The 13,144-nt window shown below is 38.9% G+C and overlaps 1 protein-coding gene across 2 annotated transcripts in view; it reads right to left on the reverse strand.

Moving 5' to 3' along the window:
* Positions 1-13,144, reverse strand: part of efl1 (elongation factor like GTPase 1) — a 310,712-nt gene that overhangs the window by 227,200 nt on the left and 70,368 nt on the right. For both annotated transcript variants that reach the window (XM_055154283.1, XM_020920850.2), the window contains exons 14-15: positions 8,172-8,335; positions 458-596 (exon numbers count right to left, since the gene is read on the reverse strand). In XM_055154283.1, coding sequence (XP_055010258.1) covers positions 458-596; positions 8,172-8,335 — 303 coding nt within the window. The remainder of the gene's footprint in view (positions 1-457; positions 597-8,171; positions 8,336-13,144) is intronic.

Below are 13,144 nucleotides of genomic sequence, written 5' to 3' on the forward strand. Positions count from 1 at the left end.
ATGTAGACAGACTAATAATAAAGTGTGTGAATGAAACAAAACTCAACTTCAGGTAGGTTTTTGAAAAGGTAACAACATAATAACACGGCCTAAAGCTCCTAAGAGTCATTTTTGTTTAATATGGACCCTTTAATGATTAGAAAATTGATCACAAAAAATAAACTACACATCAAAATTCAAGTACACACCTGCCATTAAAACTTAACACAACAACACACAAAATAGCCCAAAAAAATTACACCATAATTCACTTAAGTTTTCCCAGTGCCTTTGAGAAAACTTCTGGGCATCCAATTTCCTGCATGCCCCACCATTACTCCTCTCCCCCCCCCCACAGATTGTAAATCACTGGCACCTCGGAGGCTGGCCCCTGACACGAGTGAGATGCCAGTTCAATTAGCACAAGACTTAGCAGCCGCAGTAATGAAGTAATCAATAAAAGGATGGACTTATTTACCCAGGACATTTCCAGAAGGCACCTCCTCCAACTCCTCCAGCTCTCGTCCCATCAGGAGGTACAGGTTGCCCAGGTAACAGAGGGATAGATGGGGGGTGTCCGGGACAGAGTCGGACTGGGAACTGCACCCCTCTGGCAGCTGGGAGAAAGCAAAGAAACACATGAATTAGACATTAGAAGAAGCATTAGTTTTGTAATTAGCCGGACTGATGAACTGCAGTAGCGATGTAGTCAACTAAAGAAGTGTCCTGCAGATAGATAGAAAAAAAAGTGTCCTGTAGGGGGAAAAAAAGGGTGGCAAAAGTTCTCAAAACTATTATGGTAAATGGTCACATTTTATATAGCGCTTTTCCACGTTCAAGGCTCTGAAAGCGTAGCCCTTTTCAGCAGATGGTTTAACTTTGTGGAAACCGTCTGACCTCGTAGCATTAGGATTTGTTCGCTCCACGGTAGAAGGGTATTGTTTAAATTTAACCGATCGCTGCTATTTGGTCATGATGTATGTAATGCACGAGAATGCTCAGTGGCGTCCAAGTAATTGCCAGCACAACAGTAAACAAAGGCGAGAGTGAAAATCCTTGATCTAATGAATTGTTGCCAACACAGAATGTCTGGCTTCATCTACATCCATCTCGACCGCTTCGTTTACTGTTGTGCTGTACCACAAAAGGGACCCAGACAGGCGCTTGAGTTTGACGTCACGGCTTCACAGCTCTTCGCTGATTGGTCGTCTAGCGTTCCTGACCTAGTCGCTGGAAAGAAATGAAATTGAACGGAGGCACTAGGTGGCGCCTGTCTGGCTACTGTATATCAATGAACCACTAACCTAATCACACACACATTCATACACCTTTGTATGCAGACACTGGGGGCAAAGTGGGTTAAGCCCAAGGACACAACGACTGCATTTATCTGGGGCAGCTGGAATCACACCGCCAACCTGTGGGTCAGTGGATCTGACCACTCAAGCAATGATGGTTATGGCAAGAGCGAGATTTGAACTGCCAATTTTTAGATAGTGGACAAATGATGTGTATCTACAGTATGCATCTGACCCCAGCTGCATTCACAAGACTACAACTACAAAAACAACTAATTGTACAGAAAAAAAAAAAAAGTATTTATATGAAGACAGATTAACTTGTGAATCATTGAGCTGAATCGAGTTTTTACATATAAATACCAAAAACGACCAAATCTTCTGCCAACTCACTCCCATATAAATCCAACTTTTCTAGTGTAGGGTCCTTCACCTGCTTGTCTCCATGGAGATGTTATTGCCTGGATTGTTGACAATAAACACATCTATCCAGCATTTATTCATTATGGGTGTTTCAGTTGCTCAAAAACACAATAATTCTCTCTGTGAATAGGATTGCCTCTTCACAGATCAGACCTGTAGTGTAGTTTATACCCGTCTCCCTTGAAATATATAGGTTTAATTTCTACAGTGGAGCATTCAAACAAAGCAATAACATCTCCATGAAGATGTTGATGGACTGTCCACCAAAAAAGTTGCGCAGTGCACCTTTTAAGGTCCTATATTATGCAGATTTGACTTTTCTGAGCTTTTAACCATGTTATAATGTGGTTTCTTCATCAAAAACATACCCAGATTTGTGATTTGTTTCCTTCACACCAGTTTGAGTAATTATATATTGTTAGTCTGTCTCAAAATACTCTGTTCCACCTTCTGATGTCATGAAGTGGTAGTAGTAAAGTCAACAGCCCCCATTGTACTTTTAGTTCAGTAGAGATGGGCCTTTCCAGGGCTAAATTCATCCAAATGATTCTAGTGAAGGTGTGTGGCGTTTAAAAACACAGTGGAGCACTTCCTGTATTACCACATGACATCACAAGGTGCAACAGTGTGTTTTCTGTTTGATCGAAGAATTCAGCCTAAATATGCAGGATTCGTGCATTAAACATGTGTGAATGAAACAAAACAGAACTCCAGGTCTGTTTGTGATGAGGAAACAACATTAAAACATACATCAGAAAAAAGCTTAACATGTGTCCTTTAAATTATCTAATTGCCAATACAATATTAATTCAAAATACAATAATTCGTTAACACATTTTGGTCAACTAAGACACCATGAACCAGTTAATCGATTAAACAACTGAAGGATTACAGCCCTAAATTAGACACTACCCAGAAGCATTAGTTTTGTAATTAGCCGGACTGATAAACTGCAGATGGTCTGGCTCTGATTAAACCCTGGATTAAGAAGTGTTGGACGTGGCCAGGTCTGATTGTGCTGCTGTGGTCCCTGTTTTCCAATTCCAGTAAGTGCAGTCTGCCAGAGATACAAGAGATGCTTCGGATAAATGCTACATTAGTTAAAGTCGCACTGTGTAAATTTTCTGGAAGGGCCCGCAACCTGTTTGTCATTTATTCAACTACAGGTGTTATTTATTGCTCAAAAATATCTTAAAAAACATTCATTCTTACTGTGAGTGGGGCAGCTTCTTCATAAATCTAATGTGTAATCTGTTTTACAAGTCTCAGAGGAGAATCATAAGTTTATGGTCGTACCGTGGAACATTATGGGCACATCTCCATGGAGACAAGCAGGTGATGGAGCATCCACCAGACAAGTTAAACAGTGCCCATCTCATGCAAAATAACTCTTTTCACATTATATCTTATGCACATATACAAGCACAATTTGGGTTTTGGAACATCCATTACACAATATTTATGAAATCTGACTGATTTCTTGGAGACAGTCAAAGACCAGGACCTGTGAAAGACCGACTATTGCTCATCCCCCCGCCCGTCCTGAGAAAGCACAGGCTCCGCCCTCCAAACGTGACGTAGGCTCTGAGTGAGCCGCCCTTCCTCCGCCCATCTCCGGGAGGGAGGGGGAGACAGGCGTGCACCCTGATAGCGGTAGGAATAATCTTTTATTCATCATTGCGATACAGCGCGTTCAGCCGCAAGTGCTGGACCCGGAATCGGACGAGAACTTTACATGAAGCACAAGCACCGCGTCGACATCAGCTCAGCATTACTGATTGGTAAAATATTAATAAACACTCGTAGATAAACTTATTATATCGTGTACACTGCAGTGTAGAACAATTAGCTCATGCTGTCGCGTTTGTTTAGGTGTTCATGTGAGAATTGTCAGCTGATGCGGGGTTTAGGCGGGGCAGAGGCGGTGGAGCGGGGGGGGTTGTGGGTGCTAAGTTCTTTCTGTTACATCAAACGCATCATAGGTGTAGCTGCCGCGTCATCATTGTAGCAGCTTTAGTTCGTTGTCACGTGGGAGGGGGGCAGAAATACACTGCAATTTGTTTAAAAAAACACCAAATCAATCTAAAAACCACTTCGGCGACACACATCACTGTTAGAAGGTAGAAAGCTCTGAAAAGTTGATTTTGCATGAGATGGGGCCTTTAAAGAAACATTGTGGAGCTTTCTGGGAGAGTGTCCTGCCCGCCACCGTCTTCTCTTCACCTACATGTTATTGTTTTATCTGGAATGTTCCATAGTATCGCATTAAACCTTCCTATCTCCATCTCAAGCAGGTGATGCCACAGAGCCAAATGTATTTTTAGTATTAAAAATGTTGGCAACTGAATAAATGCAACATGGATAAGTTTAATGACAAACTGTGCAACATTCTAAGCAGACAACACAATGACGTTTCCATGGAGATGAACCTCCACCAGAAAAGTTACACAGTGGACCTTTAAAATTACCCAAACCTCAAATATATATTATTATGTAGCTTTGATTCAATCCATTTTTGTACAACTTGTAAACCATTAAATTTAACTCACTGACAGTTTGGTGCCAAAAACGCTGCATTAAGATGTTATGAGAAAAATAATGATCCTTTTTATGTTTTTTTTTTTTTTTTTTTTATGTTAAAAGGTGCAGTATGCAACTTTTCTAGTGCTCAAAAGACTTGAATGTTCCACAGTATGCCATTAACCTTGTCTATGTAGCATTTATATAATTAAAGTCATTTTAAATATTATACCTTGAAAAATGTAGTAAATTGGCACCAGTTTCTCTCCATGGAGACGAATCCGCGTATCATTAGTTCATTCATTTTTCAAATAAAACCAAAAATAAGAACACAAAAAACAACTGTTTTCTTCCTCCTATTTTCCTAAAACCAAAATGAAAAAATGGATAATGATTTATTTTTTCAGTTTTAAAAAACGGATAAACAGCCGGATGCCGTTTCCGTGACTGTGATGCTGGACTTTTGTGCAGCATTCGGACTGAACCAGGACTAAACCAGGACTAAACCAGGACTAAACTATGGATTGGAAAAGGACTAAAACAGGACTGAACCAGGCGTTTAGTCCTGGTTCAGTCCTGGTTCAGTCCTGGTTCAGTCCTGGTTCAGTCCTGGTTCAGTCCTGGTTTAGTCCTGGTTTAGTCCTGGTTTAGTCCTGGTTTAGTCCTGGTTTAGTCTTGGTTCAGTCCTGGTTTAGTCCTGGTTTAGTCCTAGTTCAGTCCTGGTTTAGCACTGGTTCAGTCCTAGTTTAGTCATGTTTTAGACCTGGTTTATTCCCGGTTCAGTCCTGGTTGCGTAAGCGGCGCAAAAGTTCGGCATAGCAGTTCAAGTCAGAAAACGTTTTTTCCATTACTCATTTAAACACAAAATTGAAAACTGTAAAAACAAATCGTTATTATTTTTTTTTCATTTTGGTTTTGGGGACAAATAATAAAGAAAACAGTTGTTTTTTCGCTTATTTTGAAAAATGAATGAACGAATGACACACGGATTGAGATGGATAATAAGCTCACTGAGAAATAATTGAGTTTAAAAGAATATCTACAGGCTTATATAGTTTTAATTTGTTGTAAAGAATCTTTGTTGTTGTTAAAGAGCGTTAATGAGTCAATGAGTATGTTTAAAGGCACACTGTAACATTTCTGGTCGAAGGTCTGTCACCTACTTGTCTCCACGTAGATGTTATTGCTCACATCTTCCTGAGAGGCTGTGTAAAAAAAACAGCAGTCTAATGTCCTGCTGATCATTTCTGCCAGAATAAACCTGGATTTTACCAACAAGAAAAAATTGCAAAATAGAGCCTCCTTTAGTGGAGTATGACCACCTCCCTGACTTCCCCATTACCATATTCATGTTTAAACCTTTTCAGATGAAAGAAGGACATGCTGAAATTGGCTTGAATGAGTGTTGTGGCGCTGTACTGCTGTTACCCCGGCAACCGAATATAGTGGACGGTGACCATTCATGACTAAATTGAGTGAGAAGTGACTATGAAAGTTTATGAATAGTGATTTAAATTCCCTCTGACAAGTAAAAAGGAAGATGGAAAAGACTACCTGAGCGAAAGATGAGGTTTAAATATAGCCAATACATCAGTGACTATATATACAACCAGAACTGACCTTCACATCAATGAATTTAAGGTAAAGAAGTAGATATACAGTAGTTAAGTTGTTATTTAAAGGTCCTATATTACACAAAATTGACTCTTGTGCAGGACTGGGTATCATTAAGAAGTTGCCGATACGATACACACCTCGATACGATATGCTTTTCAATACAGTGCACTTTCGATTCAATATATTTCAAATTGATTCAATGCGGTTCAGTGAAAAACAAAGACTAAATCATGGCTGTGATACTAAAAGTCTATTAAATCCACTAAGTTTGTGCCAAGTTAATATGAAAAACACCCATTTTACTCATCAAAACAGTAAAAATGTCAACACAATTGTAGCTCTTACACAAAATAATTTAGTAAAATATACGTAAAAATACTCTTGGCGATATATCGATACAGCAGCAAAATTAAACGATGCGATATTATGATTTTTCAATACGTTTGCACAACCCTACTCTTGTGAGCTTTTAGCTTGGTGTTACCTCCTCAAAAACATACCTGGAGTTGTGTTTTATCAAATTCACACATTTGAGAAACTCTTTTTTTATTACCGTATTTTCCACACTATAGGGTGTCCTGAATTATGTATAAATCACTGTCATTAAATGGTCTATTTTCAAACTTTTTTCACAAATAAACCGCACCGGACTATAAGGCGCATTAAACGAAACAACAGTTGGGATGGGTCAGTCGGACTTTGTTTGGCCCATTCACGGTGGCTCTCGGCTTTGTTCAGTTGTGGCGCGTAGGGAGGGCGCTGTATGGGACCGCTGGATTGTTGGCATGTTTGCAGTGACTCAGTTGTTCAGTTTTGTCTAGAAGTGGCACATTGCACTGTGTTTGCGTGCGCTGCGGGCTTTGTAGTTTACTGAAGTCGTGCTGGGACACCCGAGTGGATTTGTGTATCGTCCTTTATTGATGGGGTTGGGGGCTTATGAGTGCGCCCTATAGTGCAGAATATACGGTAGTCTGTTTAAATCTCAAAAGCTGAAAATGCTCTGTTCCACCTTGTGATGTTATGAAGTGGTAGTTTTCAAGTTAGCAGCTACTTTTTACCTTTATTTCAGTAGAGATTGGCAATTCCAGGGTTGAAATTGTCCACATTATTCTACTGAAGGCGTAGAGAGTTTAAAAACACAGTGGGGGACTTCCTGTATCACCGCATGACGTCACAACGTGGGGCAGTGTGTTTTCTGTTTGAGAGAAGAACTCAGCCTAAATCTGCAGGGTATTAAACATGCGTAAACGAAACACAACTCCAGGTCTGTTTGTGATGAAGAAACAACATTATAACATAGATCAGACAATAGTGTAATATGGACCCTTTAAGTATAAGACATCCTGTACATTCATACCTGTGTCATCTTTATAGCACTGCTCTGAAAATTCTCATTTTCCCCTATACCTCTCATGCATGATGTCTGTAATCTCTACTCATTTCATTTTTTGTTTATTTTTTTTTTTTTACAGAAAATTGTGAATAGATTGTAACTACATATATAAAACTGCACAATATGTTTAATTTAAATAAAAAGAAAACAGTATGGGTTGAAATGTATTAGGTTTTGCAAAATACATTTTAAATTGAAGATTCAGTTTGCAGAGAACATTTTATAATTCTCTTGGAGACTTATAATGTGAGAGAAAACGAAAATAATGTTAGCAGGTTATATAAATAGTAAGACCCCATGGAGACAAACTATGAGGTTCTCTGCAGCTGAACCTGATTTTTACAGTCTTAAAAATATGACAAACAAAACTATTTCATTGTAAACTGTTTGCAGTAGAGTAACCTTATTCCTGATGTTCCTAATTCACTTTTTGTATTATTATATTATTCAGCACTATGAGTTTATAAGCACCTTTCTTTCACTCTTTTCACTTTCAGATGCCAGTGCGGGGTTTTGCCATCACAGTAATGCCAACAAACATTAGCATGCAAACAAGCTCACTTCCTGATTCTCAGATAATAAGAAGACCTTTTATAATTAGATGCAGCCAGGAAGCAGAGGTTTCATTTGTATTCTAAGAGCTGCTTTATATCTGAGCTGGGGAAAAAAACAATTTAGCTAAACATACATACATACATAAATTCATACAAACATACATGAAAAAAAATCATGTACAGCCACTTTAAAATTGCCGTTCCAATCTGAATTTGATTAACCCTTCTTTCCCATTTCCTCTGCAATCTTCTGAAACTACATTTCAAATAATTCGGTGGAATGAACCGTGTAACCTCCTCTGAACACTGCGGTCCTTGTACGGCTCATTACAGTCGGGTTTGCAGACGCTGTGGGGCAGGTGTAGTGATATGGACAGCTGTGTTTACCGTGCTCAGGCCCAGCGCCGGGTCGTACTTTGGTCCCAGGACAAAGACCCTCTGTCCCGGCCGCACCACGCCGCTGTAGACCCGAGCGAACGCCACAAACTTCTCCCGTTCCTCCTCCGCGCTCTGCTCCCTCACCGCCAGGGCCTCCATCTTGGCCGAGACATCTGTGAGACAACAAACGAACTCAACAAAGTGTGTAGGAGGGCAACTCTGAATAACATATATAATAGGCTGAGGGTTTATTTATTTATTTATTTATTTATTTAAAATGGACAATGCATATTCATGAACATATACTTGTAAATACGCCAGAATTAGCCCTAAGGCTACTTTTCATCTGTCGTCCCTGGCAGGTCAGAGAGACAGAGACATAAAACATAAGAACATAAAACGCGTCACAATAGACAAACACACAAGCATGACATACAACACTGACATTTACATAGGAGCATAACATTAGTGATCACAGATCTGGTTTCTCTTAAGCCATCGCTTCAGATTAGTTTTAAATGAACTGAATGTGGTGGAGTCTCTTATAGCAGCTGGGATGTTGTTCCAGATTTCTGTGCCCTTGACTGATAACACCTGTTGACTGAAAGTTGTGCGTCTATAGGGTTTTGCACAGTCGCCTCTGATAGAGGCTCTTGTTACCCGACCACTAGTGCTGGACCTGGGCTTAATGAACTCACCCAGAGCTGGTGGAGCAAGTCCATTTAAGATTTTGTAGACTGAGCAGGCGAGTTTAAATTTTTGAAAATTTCCCAAACTTTAGATATTATACTTCTGTAGTATGAGACAATGATGAAACGATAAAGATTTCCTATCAAATATCTTTAACGCTTTTTTAAAAAGTGATTCTATTATTTTTAAGGTTGTCATGCTTGTTAGTGACCAGTTAGTAATGCTGTATTCAATATGAGAGAGAATCATGCTGTGGAGAAATATTTTAGCTGCATTTTCTGGTAATGATGCTCTAATTTGCCTAAAATTGTGAATATTAAAATTAACAATTTTTGATATGGTTTTTACATGTTTTTTAAAAGTTAAAGTGAAGTCCAAGGTAACACCAAGATACTTAAATTCATCTACAAACTGGAGTCCCTCACCCCTCAGCAATACATTTAAACAAGACTTTGATGGATGTTTTGAAAAAAGCATGCAAACAGTTTTTTTAGTATTCAGTAAGAGACTGGACTTGGTCAGTCACTTATCTAAACAGGTGATTGCTGATGTTAACTTCTCTGAGGCTTCTATGACAGATTTTGCTTTTGTAAAAATTACGGCATCATCAGCATACAACACAATGTTAAGGTCCGTACAAACATTCGGCAGATCATTAATGTATAATGAACATAAAATAGGTCCAAGTATGGAGCCTTGTGGTACTCCAACCTTGCAAAGTGTTTAAAAGGTGCTCTTCGGTGTATGAATCAGTATAAAATTGTCAAAGTAATAGAACTTTTTCACAAAGGTTGGAAGTGCCCTGATGTAGGGTAAACGTCACTTACGTTAATGCTTTTGTCTGGCAAAATATCTGAGGAAATGTCTTGTGTATTTTCAACCGGTTTCATAAATTTCATTATCTTCATCCAACAAAGTCCACAAAGGATAAACTTGAAGAATTTATCCACAACTATCAAGGTAAGAAAGATGAAAACTTAAAGGTGAACAACGACGACACATTAGTAAACTTCTGAGCAAAACTAATGTTATGGTCATGAAAAAACAAAAGTAACTTGTTAACTAAGACTGATTCTACATTTTAAACATCAAACATCTGAAGCATTCGAACTCCACAAATCTCTATGCCTATGCTAATATCTACATCATGAAATCGATTTTTTATTTTAAATGTAGAATCAGTCTGAGTTAACAAGTTACTTATTAATTAATTACTTGTTACTTATGTATTATTCATGACTATAACGTTGGTTTTGCTCAGGAGTAGTTCACTAACATTACTCGTTGTTCGCCTTTACGTTTTCGTCTTTCTTACCTTGATAGTTGTAGATAAATTCTTCATGTCGACCTTGTTGGATGAAGATTTGGTGATGGGGCAGATTTATGAAGCTTGTGGAAAATACACAAGACGTTTCCACAGATATTTTGCCATAGAAAACCATTGACATACGTGACATCTACCCTAGATCACAGCACTTCCGGCCATTGTGATAAAGGTCTGTATCACTGACAATTTCACATCATTATTAGTATACTACAATTACATGTTAAAATAAGTTGTTTTAGTTGATAAGGGATAGTCTGTTGAGCAGATTCAGGTTGTAGATAATGAAAACAGTTAAGGTTTTCTGAAGAAGGGGCCATTACCTCCACACAAATGTTATTGTCTTTCCTGGAATGTTCCACAGCGTAGCCTAAGGGCATCTCTGTTACATTTATTGAATTAAATGTGTTTCATTGCTCAAATGTCGTGAAAATATGCATTTTAGTGTACAGTCATCCCTCACTATAATGCGGCCTCGCTGTTTCGCAGATTTTTTTTTTTTTTGGTGCAATTTTGTATGTTTTTTTTGTTTGTTTTTAATGAACGTGCACTGTGTTCCTCCCCCTGCATCCTGATTGGGTAAGGGACTGTAGACCACTATCAATAAATCTACGTGCCGTGGCTCCTATACAGTAAAGAATGCGTTCAGCCGGCCAAATTTATATAAATGTTTGATCGCTTGCAGTGTGACTCTGACGTGCAGTATGTTTCCAAGTTTTCTCCCCGACAAAACCCACAATGTCGATGAAACGTTCTGCACTGACAAAGTCTCCTGTGGTCGCACCCAAAAGGCAGAGGAAGATGTAAACCATCGCACAAAATGTTGGACTTCTGGACACGCTGAAGGAAGGTAGAAGTTATGTGGCTGTAGGACGTCATCACGGAATAAATGAATCTTCAGTTTGTTACATAAAAAAGAAGGAAAATAACAAAAGGACGACAGCAGCAAAAAGTTTTAAGAAGGATGCAAAAAGGGTTGGAACTGTCCTGTCTGAGAAAAGTGTTTAAAGTGTGTGGTGAGGGGATTTACAGCCTTAAAACAGATATAATAATAAAGTGGACTACTTTGCAGATTTCACCTACTGCAGGTTATTTTTAGAACGTAACCCCTGCAATAAACAAAGGACCAATGTAAACATGCTCTGCTCTCCATAGATATGACCTGTAACACATGCTTGTCTCCAATGAGTTTAAAGGTGCATTAGACAACTTCGAAGGTAGAGGGTCTGCTGCTTGCTTGCTTGCTTTCTTTGCCTCAAATGCTCCAAAGAGGGCACTCAAATCTCATTTACATTTGTTCAATTACAGGTCAAAAATACCTTATAATCATTCATTCTTACCACGTCCAGGTTTGCTTCTTTTACCAAGTTTATTTCCATACGTGGAATTATCAAGGCAAATCAGTAATATAATTGAAAAGCATGTGGCAGACCCTCTACCAGAAATATCAATCTAAACGTGCATACACACTTCTCTCTTCGTCCCCATCTATTCATTCATTCATTAGTATTCTGTAATAGTGTGCATATAGTGTCTTATTTGGTATTCAGGTTTATTTATGAAGCGCACAGAACCATCACAGGCAGAGGGATATTAGCAGTGGCCTTTGGGGAAAGCCAGTGTGACTCCTAAATCAAATATGACATTTGGTCCAAACACATGCAGTCTGAGAGTCTGAGTGTTTGAAGGGAGATGAGACCGGGGAGTAGTGATAACAGCCTCTGACCACACTGCAGATTGCTTTTTTATGGCCAATGTTCAGGTTTGACAGGTGAACTTCTCTTTCTCGTAAACCAAAGATGTTCATTTTGTCTTCTCGTGTACTTTAACTTCTTGGGTTTTCTTTAAAGACAATACAGTAAAGTATATTTACCTTGGTCTTCATCTTCAGAAGCAGCCGAAACATGTCAACAAGGTAAATGCACTTTACTGTATTGGCTTTAAAAAAGAACTCAGTAAGTTAATTCGCACTCTGGTTTCATGAAAAAGATGACAATCAATTTAAAACATGGGAATAGGACACAGTGAAATCAATGCGTTGTAATTTATTTTAAATTGGAAGGCACATCTCTGTAAACTCTGTGGCAAGAGTAGGAGCATACCAAAAACTGAGTGGCCAAAAAAACTATAAAATCAGATGCATTATTATGATTTATGCAACTTTAAGGGTCCTATTTTATGCAAAACTGACTCTTGTGAGATTTAAGACATGATAGAATGCTGTTATCTAATCAAAAACATACTTGGAGTTGTGTTTTGTGTTATTCACATGTTTGAGTAATCCTCTACTATTAGTTTGGCAGGCTGGCGCCACCTAGTGCCTCCACTCAATTTCATTTCTCTCCAGCAACTAGGTCAGGAATCAAAATACACAAGACGATTTTTCAAGAACCAAGGAAGTTGTAGATGGTGCACCGGCCAATCAGAGAAGAGCTGTGAAGCCATGACGTCAAACTCAAGCGCCTGTCTGGGTCCCTTTTGTGGCACAGCACAAAAGTAAACAAAGCGGTCGAGATGGATGTAGACGTACATTCTATGTTGGCAACGATTCCCAAGATCGAGGATTTAAAGCCGGAACAAAGAGAATGTTTGGTGAATTTTATCAAGGGGAAAGACGTTATTGCCCTTCTTCCTGCTAGATTTGGCGCATTATGTCACGACCAAATAGCAGTGATTGGTTAAATAAAAAATAATACCCGCCTACCGTCGAGCGAACGAAACCTAATGCTGCGAGGTCAGACAGTTTCTAAGAAGTGAACCTGCTACTATTACTCTACCTACATTTCCAAAGTTCAAAATGCTCTGTTCCATCTTATGATGCCATGCAGTGGTAGTTTTCAAGTTAACAGCTGCCTTTTACCTTTTGTTCAATAGAGAATGGCAATTGCAGGACTGAAATTAATGATATTATTCTAGTGAAGGTGTATGGAGTTTAAAAACACTGTTGAGCACTTCCTGTATTACTTCA

This window comes from Boleophthalmus pectinirostris, unplaced genomic scaffold (genome assembly GCF_026225935.1).
Source record: "Boleophthalmus pectinirostris isolate CB_2022bp ecotype Guang Dong unplaced genomic scaffold, ASM2622593v1 HiC_scaffold_19, whole genome shotgun sequence".
NCBI lineage: Eukaryota > Metazoa > Chordata > Actinopteri > Gobiiformes > Gobiidae > Boleophthalmus > Boleophthalmus pectinirostris.